Consider the following 15,870-nt stretch of genomic DNA (forward strand, 5'->3'; position numbering starts at 1 on the left):
TTTTTTTTTTTTTGAGATGGAGTCACACTCTGTCACCGAGGTTGGAGTGCATTGGCAAGATCTCTGCTCACTGCAACCTCTGCCTCCCAGGTTCAAGGAATTCTCTGCTACAGCCTCCCGAGCAGCTAGGATTACAGGCACCAGCCACCACGCCCGGCTAATTTTTTTTATTTTTAGTAGAGACGGAGTTTCACCATCTTGGCCGGGTTGGTCTTGAACTCCTGACCTCGTGATCCACCCGCCTCGGCCTCCCAAAGTACTGGGATTACAGGTGTGAGCTACCGTGCCCGGCTACAGATGCCTGATTTTATCTCAAACAATCATAAATGATATTTATTTGTGTGCCAGGCATTGCACTATATAATTTACTACTTTTTTTTTTTGAGACGGAGTCTCGCTCTTGTTGCCCATGCTGGAGTGCAATGGTGCGATCCCGGTTAACTGCAACCTCCGCCTCTTAGGTTCAAGCGATTCTTCTGCTTCAGCCTCCCGAGTACCTGGGATTACAGATGCGCACCACCACGCCCTGCTAATTTTTTTGTATTTTTAGTAGAGACGGGGTTTCGCCTTTTTTGACCAGGCTGGTCTCGAACTCCTAACTTCAGGTGATCCGCCCGCCTCAGCCTCCCGAAGTGCTGGGATTACAGGCTTGAGCCACCGCGTCAGGCCATGAGTAGGTATTATTCTATTTCACTACAGCGGATAGTGAAACATAAAGACATTAAAATAATTTGTCTTAAGTTCCTGGACCATATGTAGTGGAACTGAGCTTTGTAGCCAGGCAATCTGTCTTCAGAGTTCAACTTAACTTCAAGGCGCTTGGTAGTCAGAATCCTTTGTATGTGATTCCAACAGGTTAACTCCATTAGGGCAGAGGGCTGTTTTATGTTCAATATGGAACCCTGGATGGCCAACACAGCGTGTGGAACGTAGGAGGTGATCCAGGGGCATTTGATGACCTCCAGGCAGTGGAGGGGCAGTCGAGGAAGACCAGGGCCCCAGGCGCCTACGTGGGCAGAATGCACAAGGTTGGCCTTGGCTGCCGGGGCTCCATGTCCCAGCACTAGCCAAGGAGGGCCTCTGCCGCGCTTGAATACTCGTGCTTTCCTCGCCGCGAGGCTTTGCGAATCTTGGCCACCAGCTAAAGGCGGGGTCGCCGGGCTGGCAGGAACTGGAGACACTCAGCCTCGCGGCAGGAAATGCGGCTCGTGGCTTCCGGCGCGTGCAGATGACGCGCGGCTCGGGCTTCCGCCTTGGGGAGCCTGCGGCGGAGTCCGGGACGTGGAGACCCGGGGTCCCGGCAGCTGGGCGGCCCGCGGGCCCAGGGTGGGGATGCACCGCCGCGGGGTGGGAGCTGGCGCCATCGCCAAGAAGAAACTTGCAGAGGTGAGCAGGAAGAAGGCCGACCCACAACCTGCCCCTGACCCTTGCGAGACTGAATTGTCCCGGAGCAGTGTCCTACCCGTTAATCACCTCCCAACAGAATCTGAGACTGGCTTCTCGGCCCCGGGACACAGAATTTCTCCAGCTTCCGGTGGATTGGCAGCGTTCCCAGATGCCCAGCCCTTTCTCCCACTTACCCAAGTTTAACTACAAATGGGATTCTACTCACAAATCTACAGTCGTCGATTCTACTCCTTCACCCTATCCTTCTCCCTAAGAAAACAATTTAGAGAGACCCTCTTCTTTTCATCCCAAAGCTGTGGCAGCACAAATGGGGGACCCCAGCGCCCACTCTGTGTTTTTTTGTTTTGTTTTGTTTTTTGAGACAGAGTCTCACTCTGTCGCCCAGGTTGGAGTGCAGTGGCGCGATCTCGGCTCACTGCAACCTCCACCTCCAGGGTTCACGCCATTCTCCTGCCTCAGCCTCCTGAGTAGCTGGGATTACAGGCGCCCACCACCACGCCCGGCTATTTTTTTGTATTTTTAGTAGAGACGGGGTTTCACTGTGTTAGCCAGGATGGTCTCGATCTCCTGACCTCGTGATCCGCCCGCCTCGGCCTCCCAAAGTGCTGGGATTACAGGCGTGAGCCACCGCGCCTGGCCTCCAGCGCCCACTCTCTTAACTTATGCTGGTCTCTTTGTCTGACAGGCCAAGTATAAGGAGCGAGGGACGGTCTTGGCTGAGGACCAGCTAGCTCAGGTAAGTCGGTTGGGGGGCCCCAGGCAGGGAGGGAGACCTAACCAGGTCTGGCCAAGACACCTTGGATACGAACTTGATTGTGTAGACTGAACTAGAAATAGGGTGTTTGGCAAATTTTGATTTCTGAGCCGCTGAGATCTTTTAGGTGACTTGCTAATAACAATAATGGCTAACATCTTTGATGTGATTACATGCTTGTAACGTCCCAGGCATTTGTCTATTTTTTTTACATAGACTGTCTTGTTTAATCCTCATTACAGTCCCATAAGGAAGGAACCCTATTATTCTGAGGTGTTTGTTTGTTTGTTTGTTTGTTTTTTGAGGGAGTCTTGCTCTGTTGCCCAGACTGGAGTACAGTGGCACGATCTCGGCTCACTGCAGCCTCCGTTTCCTGGGTTCAAGTTATTCTCCAACCTCAGCCTCCCGAGTAGCTAGAACTACAGACATGCGCCACCACGCCTGGGTAATTTTTGTATTTTTAGTAGAGACGGGGTTTCTCCATGTTGGTCAGACTGGTCTCAAATTCTTGACCTCGTGATCCGCCCACCTTGGCTTCCCAAAGTGCTGGAATTAAAGGCGTGAGCCACTGTGCCGGGCCCTAATTTTTGTATTTTTTTTGTAGAGGTAGGGTTTTGCCATATTGGCCAGGCTGGTTCTCAAACTCCTGGCCTCAGGTGATCCACCCGCCTCGGCCTCCCAGAGTGCTGGGACTACAGGCGTGAGCCACCGCGCCCGGCCGTATTCTGAGTTTAAAATTGAGAGCTGGGTGCTGTGGCATATGCCTGTAATCCCAGCACTTTGGGAAGCTGAGGAAGGCTGATCACCGGAGGTCCAGAGTTCGAGACCAGCCTGGCCAACATGGCGAAAACCCCTCTCTACTAAAAATACAAAAATTACCTGGGCGTGGTGGCGGGCTCCTGTAGTCCCAGCTACTGGGGAGGCTGAGGTAGGAGAATTGCATGAACCCAGGAGACAGAGGTTGCAGTGAGCCAGGATCATGCCACTGCACTCCACCTTGGGGGACAGAGGAAGACTCCATCTCAAAAAAAAAAGCAAAAAAAAAAAAAAAAGGCCGGGTGCGGTGGCTAACGCCTGTAATCCCAGCACTTTGGGAGGCCGAGGTGGGCAGAAATTGAGGACACTGGGGTGTTAAGTAATATATCCAAGGTTATATGGGTAGTAAGTGGTAGAGCTGTTATTGATTTAGGTCCTCTGGGGCTTTTCATTTTAAATACCTCAGAATAAAATGAAAATATTGCCTAACCTGTGGCACCCACACCACCATCATGACATCCAGGCACATACCAGGACAGTGTGTGAGTGATGGGGGGTGCAGCTCCTGTGCAGTTTTCTTTTCCAGCCCTTCCCTTCTCTGTACGTGCTCCGAGTTGACCCAGTGATTGTGATTGGGGAAGAAGTGGAGGAAGCCGTTGAGCAGGAAAATGGGGCTGTGAGCTGAGGAAAAATAGTAAACCCAGGCTGTGCTCTTCAAAAGCTCCCACTCACAGGGGAGATGGCATGCCGGAATCAACTGAAAATGGTGATTAAAATATGTGGAGGTTTCTTTGTTTTTGTTTTTTTTTTTTTTTTGAGACCAAGTTTCGCTCTTGTTGCCCAGGCTGGAGTGCAGTGGTGTGATCTTGGCTCACTGCAACCTCCGCCTAAGAATGTGGAGGTTTCTAACAGTTTTATGTGAGAAATAAATATTGGGCTAGGAGTGCTTATTTTTGGTGGGATAGAAGATGGTCCTTGTTAATTAGGAAAAGAGAAGGGGTAATACAAAGTCAGAAAATCCCCAAGTCTTCTGTATTTAACATGAAATGCAATCTGGCAAATTACACTCCCAGAGCACTTCTTTATCTGGAGTTGATCCCCAGGGAGGTTCATGACTCAAAAGTTTTTTGTTTGTTTTTTAAATTTATATTGGTTGATTGATTGATTGGCCCTGTGCGGTGGCTCACATCTGTAATCCCAGCACTTTGGGAGGGTGAGACAGATGGACTGTTTGAGGTCAGGAATTCGAGACCAGTCTGGCCCACATGATGAAACCCTGTCTCCACTAAAAATACAAAAATTAGCCAGGTGTGGTGGTGCGTGCCTGTCGTCCCCACTAGTCGGGAGGCTGAGACAAGAGAATCACTTGAACTGGGAGGCGAAGGTTGCAGTGAGCTGAGATTGTGCCAGTGCACTCCAGCCTGGGCGACAAAGCAAGATTCTGTCTCAAAAAAATTTTAAAAAAATATATTGATTGATTGAGACAGTCTTGCTATGTTGCCCCAGCTAATCTTGAGCTCCTGGGCTCAAGTGATCCGTTGTGGGATTACAGATGTGAGCCACCATTCCTGGCCAGACTCAAAGGTTATAAACAGATTCATGTGACGCTTCATTTTTTCCCGTCCAGCCTTTCTGTCGGCAGGGGGGGTAAAGATTTTCTAATGGGTGAACACTGCATTCCCTCATTTCTAAGATATGATGAATTATTAGGTACATCTTCAAATTAATAAGTTTTTCTGGGAAAAAGAAAAGGAATACCACATTATATATACACCTTTTTCTTTTTTTGTGCATATATTTGGTTGTATATATGTGCACCTTGATTATTAAATGCATGCTGATTTTAGAAGAGGAATACATGAAAAATTGTATATTTTGGAAGTGAGAAAACAGTACGGCATCCCATTTCTGCTGACAACAGAACTGTGAAGGAGAGGCAGGGATAAAAAGAGAGATGGTAAACAGCATAATGGTAGGCTGAGGGAGACTGGTTATTTCAGCCTTTGCCCTGCCACAGGGCTGGGGACCTGTTTTTGGCATCTGATTATCATTTGGCTGGGCTGCCCTTCACCACTCCCTGTCCATCCAACAGATGTCAAAGCAGTTGGACATGTTCAAGACCAACCTGGAGGAATTTGCCAGCAAACACAAGCAGGAGATCCGGAAGAATCCTGAGTTCCGTGTGCAGTTCCAGGACATGTGTGCAACCATTGGCGTGGATCCGCTGGCCTGTAAGAAGTTGTCTGTAGGGGTCCAGCATTCTTATAGAGTACCTGAGGAACAGAAGCTCACATAGTTGTTGTTACCACTGTTGGGGCATCCGCTAGAAAGGCCTGCAGGAAGACCCAGAGGGTGTTGTCTTTTTGAGATGGAGTTTTGCTCTGTCGCCCAGGCTGGAGTGCAGTGGCACAATCTTGGCTCACTGCAAGCTCTGCCTCCCGGGTTCACGCCATTCTCCTGCCTCAGTCTCCCGAGTAGCTGGGAATACAGGCGCCCGCGACCACGCCCAGCTAATTTTTTGTGTTTTTAGTAGAGATGGGGTTTCACCATGTTAGCCAGGATGGTCTTGATATCCTGACCTCGTGATCCGCCTGCCTCGGCCTCCCAAAGTGCTGGGATTACCTGCGTGAGCCACTGCGCCTGGCCAAGGGTGTCGTCTTTAGGGAGTACCTAGCAGGATGGCTAGTTCCCAGTCTGATATGGAAGATAGACCGACTATAGGCTGAGTAGCCAGTGTCTGTGATCATTCCTTGAATGATCTACAGTAGAATTTTTTATGGCATTTTCCCTCTTTATTAAAAAATATTTAATTTTGGCCAGGTGCAATGGCTCATGCCTGTAATCCCAGCACTTTGCAAGGCCAAGGCAGGCAGATCACTTGAATCCAGGAGTTAAAGATCAGCCTGGGCAACATGGCGAGACTCCATCTCTACAAAAAGTATAAAAATTTGCCAGGTGTGGTGGCATGTGTCTATTGTCCAGCTACTTGGGAGCCTAAGGTGGGAGGATTGCTTGAGACTGGGAAGTTGAGGCTGCAGTGAGACCTTGTTTAAAAAAAAAAATTTTTTTTTTTTTTTGAGACAGTCTTGCTCTGTCACCCACGCTGGAGTGCAGTGGTGCCATCTTGGCTCACTGCAACCTCTGCCTCCCAGGTTGAAGCAATTCTTGTGCTTCAGCCTCCCAAGTAGCTGGGATTACAGGCCTGCACCACCAAATCTGGCTAATTTTTGTATTTTTTGTAGAGAGGAGGTTTCACCATGTTGCCCAGTTTGGTCTTCAACTCTTGGGATCAAGTGATCGGCCTTTCTTGGCCTTCCAAAGTGCTGGGATTACAGGTGTGAGCCACTGCACTGAGCCCTTCCTCATACTTATAAACTTTAAAAAAAATTATTCGCCGGGCGCGGTGGCTCACGCCTGTAATCCCAGCACTTTGTGAGGCTGAGGCGGGCAGATCATAAGGTCAGGAGATGAGGCCATCCTGGCTAACACGGTGAAACCCTGTCTCTACTAAAAATACAAAAAATTAGCCAGGTATGGTGGCACATGCCTGTAATCCCAGCTACTCGGGAGGCTGAAGCAGGAAAATCACTTGAACCCGGGAGGTGAAGGTTGCAGTGAGCCAAGGTCGTGCCCCTGCACTCCAGCCCAGGCAACAGAGCGAGACTCCATCCCCCCCCCCCCCCAAAAAAAAGAAAGAAATTACTAGTTTATTATTTTTTAGTGTTGAGGTTTCTGTCACCTAGGCTGGAGTGCATTGGTGCAATCAGCCCACTGCAGCCTTCAACTCCAGGGCTCAAGTTACTTTCCTGCCTCAACCTCCCGAGTGGAGCTGGGACTAGAGGCGTGAGTCACCGTGCCTGGCCCCAGTGTTTTTTTTTTTTGAGACAGAGTCTCGCTCTGTTGCCCATGCTGGAGTACTGTGGCGTGACACTCTTGGCTCACTGCAACCTCTTTCTCCTGGGTTCAAGTGATTCTCCTGCCTCAGCCTCCTGAGTAGCTAGCTGGGACTATAGGCATGTGCCACCATGCCCGGCTAATTTTTTGTATGATTAGTAGAGACAGGGTTTCAGCATGTTAGCCAGGATGGTCTTGATCTCCTGACCTCGTGATCTGCCCCTCTCAACCTCCCAAAGTGCTGGGATTACAGGCATGAGCCACTGCTCCTGGCCTGGCCCCAACTTTGTAAACATATATGGGATTATAATATAATTACTACTGCTCTACAACCTACATCTTTTTCTTTTTTTTTTTTTTTTTTTGAGATGGAGTTTTGCTCTTGATTCCCAGGCTGGAGTGCAATGGCGTGATCTTGGGTCACTGCAACCTTCGCCATCCAGGTTCAAGCAATTCTCCTGCCTCAGCCTCCCAAGTAGCTGGGATTACAGGTGCCCACCACCATGCCTGGCTAATTTTGTATTTTTAGTAGAGACGGGGTGTCTCCATGTTGGTCAGGCTGGTCTCGAACTCCTGACCTCAGGTGATCCGCCTGCCTCTGCCTCCCAAAGTGCTGGGATTACAGGTGTGAGCCACTGCGCCCAACCTGCATTTTTCACTGAATAGAATATTGTCGTCAGTGGATTGTTTATTTATTTATTTTTTATTTCTACACTCCTGGTAACTCACAGAACATTCAGTGGATTTTTGAATGCTGAGTCTGCATATTCTTTCTCTTAGTCTTGTCTAGACCATATTTCCCATTATATTTCACTGTATGCTTTGTGAATGGAAACTCGTTTTTTCAGTATCCTGAGCCAGAATTAGCCAAATAGAAATGACTTTTGTTTTATTTTTTAAATTTTTATTTATTTATTTATTTTATTTTTATTTTTATTTTTGAAACGGAGTCTCACTCTGTTGCCAGGCTGGAGTGCAGTGGCGTAATCCCAGCTCACTGCGACCTCTGCCTCCCGGGTTCAAGCGATTCTCTTGCCTCAGTCTCCTGAGTAGCTGAGATTACAGGCACGCGCCACCACGCCCGGCTAGTTTTTGTATTTTTAGTAGAGACGGGGTTTCACCGTATTGGCCAGGATGGTCTCGATCTCTTGACCTTGTGATCCACCAGCTTTGGCTTCCCAAAGTGCTGGAATTACAGGCATGACCCACTGTCCCCGGCTGTATTTTTTTTTTTTTTTTTTGAGAGAGTTGTGCTCTTGTTGCCCAGGCTGGAGTATGGTGGCGCGATCTTGGCTCACTGCAACTTCTGCCTCCTGGGTTCCAGCAATTCTCCTGCCTCAGCCTCCCAAGTAGCTGGGATTACAGGCACACGCCACCACTCCTGGCTAATGTTTTTTTATTAGTAGTAGAGATGGGGTTTTGCCATGTTGGCCAGGCTGGTCTTGAACTCTTGGTCTCGAGCGATCCACCCAGCTCGGTGTCCCAAAGTGTTGGAATTACAGGCGTGAGCCACTGCCCCCGGCCAGAAATGACTTTTAGATTGCCTGCCCTCTGGAACCGTCTGACCCTGTTCTTCAGCAGGAGTTACCGTGAGTCCGATTGTTTCCTGAGTAGCAGATGGAGCAGAAGAACTTCATGCCATGCAGGGAAGACTTCCCATATGATAGATGTTTTAATGCAGGTTTGAAAGAAAAGAAGGGATGTAAATTAATCAATAACCGAGATTTTGTTTTTCTGTCTTGTAGCTGGAAAAGGATTTTGGTCTGAGATGCTGGGCGTGGGGGACTTCTATTACGAACTAGGTGTCCAAATTATCGAAGTGTGCCTGGCGCTGAAGCATCGGAATGGAGGTGAGGGTGGCTAGGTCCTGTGAACTGGACTCTGGACTTCTCTGAGAGGGAGAAAACCGTAAAAGATTATCGTTTCCATCCTGCAGTCTACAGGCCTCTAAGGACTTGAGAGACATCTTAGCTGTTTCATGCAGTTGAATCCATGGCAAGTCTCCATGGCCAAGGGTAAATAGAATTACCTGAACGATTGTCTCTGTTCTCCAAAGATCTTTGGCCAGGAAGGTCTAGTCCCTAGTCAGTACAGAAAATAGTAGGGAGGTAGGAAGTAGGCCTTTTCCCCTGATGTCTGATGTGTCTGGAGTGATTTTCTCATTAGTAACTATAGTCCTGCACTGTCTCTCCGACGTATGGGAATGCCAACTGAGTCTGTGTTCCCTAAAATGTGACCTTAAAATTTGTCATCTGGTGATGCTATCTTTCTTAGTAAGCACGTTAAATGGTGTGGATTGAAGTTACAGAAAGAAAACTCAAAACCATTTACAAATCATCATCAACTATAGACACGGCCTTGACGTCAAGAGGACATTTATAGTTTTTCAAAGATGATACTGCTTTTGTTTTTAGATTTTCATAGCTCTCTGTTGACAGGCCTAGCAAGGTCTCAGAATCCATTTCTCATATTATGGTCAGTTATTTCATAAGGAGAGTGTTAAAAAAAATTAGGAACTAGAATGTTATTTGCTACTTGTAGGCCACTGGAATTGTAATGACTGTCAACTTATTTAAAGTGGGTAATCTCTTTTTCTGATTTCTGTTCCCTGTCTCCAATAGGTCTGATAACTTTGGAGGAACTACATCAACAGGTGTTGAAGGGAAGGGGCAAGTTCGCCCAGGATGTCAGTCAGTAGGTCTTGTCTTCCAATCCCTTGGAGTACAGAAAGAGGTCTTTAAAATTCAGATGGAACTCTTTTCTCCCTATTCCTCATGTCTAGGCTAGCTTAGAAATCTGTATGATCTCCATATCATACAGGAAAAAAAAAAAACAAAAAACGAAACAAACAAAAAATAAGAGATAGGGTCTCACTTTTGCCCAGGCTGGAGTACAGTGGCACGATGACAGCTTACTGCTACCAAGATCATTGCTTACTGCAGCCTCAAACTCTTGGGCTCAAGTAATCCTCCCACCTCAGCCTCCCAAGTAGTTGGGATTATAGGCATGGGCCAGTATGGCTGGCTATTTTTAGAAAACAGAAAATATAGATTTAAAAAAGGAAACAAAAACCATTATTTCTCAATTAAGAGATTACAACTGCTATATATTTTAATGTAGTTCCTTCTAAGCATTTTTTCATGTATTATTTTTTAACAAACTTGGGGCTATAGCCTTTTTTTTCTTTGAGAAAGAGTCTTGCTGTCACCCAGGCTGGAGTGCAGTGACCCGATCTTAGCTCACTGCAACCTCTGCCTTCTGGGTTCAAGCAATTCTCGTGCCACAGTCTCCCCAGTAACTGGGATTACAGGTGTGCACCACCATGCCCGGCTAATTTTTTTTTTTTTTTTTGAGACAGAGTCTCACTCTGTCGCCCAGGCTGGAGTGCAGTGGCGTGATCTCTGCTCACTGCAAGCTCTGCCTCCTGGGTTCACGCCATTCTGCTGCCTCAGCCTCCCGAGTAGCTGGGACTACAGGCGCCTGCCACTACACCCGGCTAATTTTTTGTATTTTTAGTAGAGACGGGGTTTCACTGTGTTAGCCAGGATGGTCTCGATCTCCTGACCTCGTGATCCACCCACCTCAGCCTCCCAAAGTGCTGGGATTACAGGTGTGAGCCACTGCGCCTGGCCGCCTGGCTAATTTTTGTATTTTTAGTAGTGATGGGGTTTCACCTTGTTGGCCAGGCTGGTTTTGAACTCCTGGCCTCAAGTGATCTGCCCGCCTCAGCTTCCCAAAGTGCTGGGATTACAGGTGTGAGACACCACGGCTGGCCAGGGCTGTATATAGTCTTGAGATTATTTGAGGCCAAGGAGACTAGTGTAGGTGCCTAGAAAGGCTGGGGAAGGAGGTGGTAGTGAGATGATGGAATATAAATTGATCTAGTTCTCCAGCCTCTATGTGCGAGTCCAGTTTGAGAAAAGATAAAAGGCTGTTTTTGATGTAACTTCCAGAGTCAGCCTACTATGAGATCTTGAAGACCTTGAATATTCAAAGAAAAGTAACGAGGCTGGGTGCAATAGCTTACACCTGTAATCCTAGCCCTTTGGGGGGCTGAGGTGGGAGGATCGCTTGAGGACAGGAGTTCGAGACCAGTCTGGGCAGTGTAGTGAGACCTTGTCTCTACAAAAAATAAAATTAGTTGGGTGTTGAGGCATGCACTCATTATTCTAGGCTGCAGTGAGCTATGATTGCACCACTGCACTCCAGCCTGGGACACAGAGCAAGACGTCACCTCTACTTTTTTTGTTGTTTGTTTTTTGAAATGGACTCTTGCTCTGTTGTCCAGGCTGGAGCGCAGTGGTACAATCTCGGCTCACTGCAACCTCCGCCTCCTGGGTTCAAATGATTCTTCTGCCTCAGCCTCCTGAGTAGCTGGGATTACAGGTAACTGCCACTGGCGCCCTGCTAGTTCTTGTATTTTTAGTGGAGATGGGGTTTCACCATGTTGGCTAGGCTGGTCTCGAACTCTCGGCCTCCCAAAATGCTGGGATTACAGGCGTGAGCCACCGCGCCCAGCCAAGACCTCATCTCTTAAAAAAAAAAAAAAAGGAAAGTGATAACAAAAGATTACTAGCCATACTCATTGCAGATTTCATGAAGACAGGGTGAGCATTTGAAGCATTTCAGTTTGCTATTCTTGGGGGTTGGAGAATGCATTCCAATCTACCTAAAAGTGCCCTTTCCCTGGCTGTTTGGGTGATAACATTTTTTGAGCTATGGCAGAGGTTTTAAACTCTGTATGTGGGCTGGATATGTGATCTACACACTGTTTTATAGGTTTTCTTTTTCTCTGATTTCAATTAGAATCAGAAAACTTGGCAGTATTGGGTTTGAATTGCCACTTGGCAATAATAACCAGCTGGGTTGCCCCCTTTAAAATAGATAAGCATTCTCTAGTTTGCCACAGGTGACACTACCCCCATTGCCTCTTCAGCTCACTCATTCACATTTCCTGATGGGCATCTGCAGGTGTATCTTTGACCTCTGTCTGGATGTTGGAATGAGTGGTTTGCTGAGCAGAGAGCCTGACTCCTGTGTATCTCCCATGATTGTCCAAGCATCACTTATTGCTCCTTGACCCTGTCTTTTTACTGACGTAGTTGAGTGTTGTGCAGCCTTTTATTATTTTAGAGGCAGGGTCTCGCTCTGTCACCCAGGCTGGAGTACAGTGGTGCACAATCACAGCTCACTGCAGCCTTGAACTCCTGGGCTCAAGTGATCCTCCTGCCTCAGCCTCCCAAGGATTATAGGCGATTGCCACCATGCCCTAATTTTTTATTTTTAGTAAAGACAAGGTCTTGCTATGTTGCCCAGGCTGGTCTCTAACCCCTGGGCTCAAGCAGTCTTCTCAATGTGGGCATCCCAAAAGTGTTGGGATTATGGGTATGAGCCATTGCGCCTGGCAGTTGTGCAGTCTTCTAAATTTTCTGTCAGTATCCTGCCCAGGGCAGAGCTGAAACTGTGTTGTTAGGTCTGATTCTGCCAAGGGTCGTTAAGCAACTCTTCCTTACCTCAGAGATGACCTGATCAGAGCCATCAAGAAACTAAAGGCACTTGGCACTGGCTTCGGCATCATCCCTGTGGGCGGCACTTACCTCATTCAGTCTGTTCCAGCTGAGCTCAATATGGATCACACCGTGGTGCTACAGCTGGCAGAGGTACTGGTGCACCTTCGAGTGTGTGTGTGTGCAAGGGACAGTCTGTGATGCAAGTCTGGAGCAGTTCTCAGCTCGTGCTCCCCATTATGCAGGTCTTTTGCTGAGACTATCCAGTGGATGAACTACTCAGGCCTGTGCTTGTTCAGCAGACATTTATTGAGCAGCTACAGTGCAAAGCACTGGGCCAGGCTGTGGGGCATATAAAGATGATAAAATTCCTGCTCTCAAGGAGCTTACAGTCTAGTCAGGTAGACAGACATGCAGACAACTAACTAGATTTCTTTGGGTAGCCAGACTCTTTGATGTCTTTTGAAACTACTTTATGGATTCTTCAAAAACAGATTTTAAAAAATCTTGTTTGCCATGCCCCCATCCCTCATCATGCCTTAAGCATATGCCATCTTCCCCCAAATCCCCATCAGGTATTTAGGATAGATGTGTTCAGTTTTATTTTTGAGATGGAGTTTCACTCGTTGCCTAGGCCAGAGTGCAATGGCGTGATCTCAGCTCACTACAATGTCGGCCTCCCGGGTTCAAGTGATTCTCCTGCCTCAGCCTCCCGAGTAGCTGGGATTACAGGTGTGTGCCACCACGCCCAGCTAATTTTGTATTTTTAGTAGAGATGGGGTTTCTCCATGTTGGCCAGGCCTGAGTTTGGTCTTGAACTCCCGACCTCAGGTGATCCACCCACCTTAGCCTCTCAAAGTGCTGGGATTACAGGGGTGAGCCACCGCACCTGGCCCAGTTTCCTTTATAACGTAAAATAGAACTAAATAAGGTAGGGGCTTTTCTGTATTGGAGGATGAGCAGAATGAGGCAGGGCAAGGGCTGAATATTTAAATAATGGAGATTATTAGCAGTTTATGATTATCATCATTTCTTCCCATCAATTGTCCAGAATCTTTCCTTGTCATGCTCTAGAGTGCTCTGCAGAAGTCTAACTCAGTATGTTAGTACAAGGGACCCCACTTTTTTGTTTTTTGAGATGGAGTCTCGCTCTGTCACCCAGGCTGGTGTGCAGTGGTGCAATCTCCGGCTCACTGCAGCCTCCATCTCCCGGGTTCCAGTGATTCTTCTGCCTCAGCCTCCCGAGTAGCTGGGATTACAGGCGTGTGCCACCATGCCTGGCTAATTTTTGTATTTTTAGTAGAGATGGGGTTTCACCATGTTGGCCAGGCTGGTCTCGAACTCCTGACCTCAGGTGATCCACCCACCTCGGCCTCCCAAAAAGTGCTAGGATTACAGGCATGAGCCGCCGTGCCCGGCCGGGACCCCACTTTTAGGATTGAACCCACCAACCTACCTCTGTCATGCTGAAAGTCACTTCTCTCTCTCCCCGCTGGAACCTTTAAACATTTTCTGTGTTCTCTCATGCTTGACAGCTTTTCCTCCTGTCTGGGTAAGTCTCTTGTTCCTGGGCAGATCCTGGGTTCTAAGGGAAGGTGCACTCTTAACTGATTCAATCCCCATTCCTCCTTCCTTCAGAAGAATGGCTACGTGACTGTCAGTGAGATCAAAGCCAGTCTTAAATGGGAGACCGAGCGAGCGCGGCAAGTGCTGGTATGCAACTTTGGAACAGTCCAGAAAAGACAGGCAGGCCCCAGTTGGGAGGATGTGGGTTCCACAAATGCAGGAACTTCAGCATTGCTTTGCTGGCCTTCTGCCTTGAAGGCTACTGCTGCCATGCTAGAAGGAAGCCCAGCACTTCTCTGAAGATGACACCAAAAAGGTAGAACTAGGAAGGCAGGTTCCTAACTCTGGCGTGCACACAATACCAGGCTGCCCCTGCTACTTGGGGAACTGACACTCTCTCTCCTGAACATGCTGAGCCTGGAGTTGCTGGTCAGGAGATTAATGTAGTTTGTACTCGAAGTAACACTGTTAGTACAGTGAAGTTGTTAATTACATATCTAATTATCCACTAAGCATTATATTGCATAGTATATACTCTAGCTTTATATATACAAATTTCATCGTACTGAAGAATGAATGATGTGAAGAGGGAGCAATGTAAGAATGTAAGAACTCCGGCTTCAGTACCTTTTTTCCTTATCCAAACAATTCAACTGTCTAAACCTTTCATCTGTAAAATGGGGATAACATAATTATTTACCTAATGATACTGGACAGAAACAACCCATTTTGAGCATATTTCCAGCTCTAGGAACTGAGTCTATTCTTGCATAAGTATGGTCAATCATATTTGCTACCCGGAATAACTTAATTCAAAGGTAGCTAAACACTGATCTCTGTTTAACAGTTTCTGGGAAAATGGAGGCAGTGATTTGCTGAAGGCCATACAGCAAATATTTCTGTAGCTATGTGTTCTTTCCACTATATCCCACTATGCTAGGCTTTACCCCTCTTCCCCAGCAGCACAAGTTAAATGACTTCGTAGCATTTTTCAAATTCAGGCAAAGGCCAAGGCCAAACAGCTCATTTAGTTGGTTGTGTAAAGGTTTGAAGGCACTTAGTAGATTTAGTTTGAAAACCTCACTGAAGCCAAAATAGGTGTGGGGGTTGCTTACCTACCCTTTGTCTATGGAACCTCCCTGTTCTCAAACTGCTCTTCTTCCCTTTTCCCTCCAGGAACACCTGCTGAAGGAAGGGTTGGCGTGGCTGGACTTACAGGCCCCAGGGGAGGCCCACTACTGGCTGCCAGCTCTCTTCACTGACCTCTACTCCCAGGAGATTACAGCTGAGGAGGCCAGAGAAGCCCTCCCCTGACTGCGTGTGGAAGGGCACACAGCAGCAGGCAGGGAGGAGGAGGAGGAGGTGGCAAATAAACCTGGGCAATTTTGTTTATAAAAAAAATAGAAAAAAAGTTCCAAGTTTTTCTTTCTTCCCTCATTCTTTTATTTTTGAAAAGTGCCTTCACGTTGCATTTTTATTGGAGGAAAACCTCGCTCGTTCAGTAAGCATAATCTGATTAACAGAGAGAACAGCAAGCACATATAAAATGATTTTTGTAGGTCATCTGCAAGTTCATGGAAGAGCTGGGCCTAGAATGCGGGTTGTTTCCTGGCCTGTCTAGTCTTTGTAGCTGTGAGACATAGATTACAGCCTATGCTAATTCAAACCTTTTAAATAAAATGTTCCTTATCTCAAACTAGCTGGTCCTAATGGACCAGTAAATAATTAATATTCACTTTCAGTCTCTTCTGGCTTCCTCTGTAGAGGCTCTAGGTTATGACAGAGTTAGCTGTGAGTATGAAGGAAATAGAAGTCAATGTCCAATCGTGGCTAAATTGGAGGAAAGAAAACAATGGAATCTGAGGGGAATCAAACAATAGTTAGGGAATGTTCTATTTTCTTAAATTCCCTACTAGCTTTCTCACCCTCCTGTAGTGACTGCCAGGTCCCTCTAGCCTCAGTAGTGGGAAAGGGACTCATTTACTG

At 47.3% G+C, this 15,870-nt stretch overlaps 1 protein-coding gene across 3 annotated transcripts; it reads left to right on the forward strand.

The window, feature by feature from the left end:
• Positions 1–1,223: 1,223 nt before the first annotated feature.
• SNF8 (SNF8 subunit of ESCRT-II) lies at positions 1,224–15,305 on the forward strand. 3 transcript variants are annotated; one of them, XM_016931506.2, is made up of 8 exons: positions 1,224–1,386; positions 2,093–2,143; positions 5,010–5,148; positions 8,557–8,661; positions 9,433–9,505; positions 12,330–12,471; positions 13,957–14,031; positions 15,061–15,305. In XM_016931506.2, the coding sequence occupies exons 1-8, from the start codon at positions 1,333–1,335 to the stop codon at positions 15,196–15,198; spliced, it is 777 nt and encodes a 258-aa protein (XP_016786995.2). In that variant the 5' UTR covers positions 1,224–1,332; the 3' UTR covers positions 15,199–15,305. The 3 variants fall into 3 exon arrangements, with proteins under 3 accessions (XP_016786995.2, XP_016786996.1, XP_054527192.1); XM_016931507.4 differs by having other exon boundaries at positions 1,243–1,386; positions 8,557–8,826; XM_054671217.2 differs by lacking the exons at positions 1,224–1,386; positions 2,093–2,143 and adding an exon at positions 3,090–3,683.
• The last annotated feature ends 565 nt before the right edge of the window (positions 15,306–15,870 follow it).

Source organism: Pan troglodytes, chromosome 19 (assembly GCF_028858775.2).
Source record: "Pan troglodytes isolate AG18354 chromosome 19, NHGRI_mPanTro3-v2.0_pri, whole genome shotgun sequence".
Taxonomy (NCBI): domain Eukaryota; kingdom Metazoa; phylum Chordata; class Mammalia; order Primates; family Hominidae; genus Pan; species Pan troglodytes.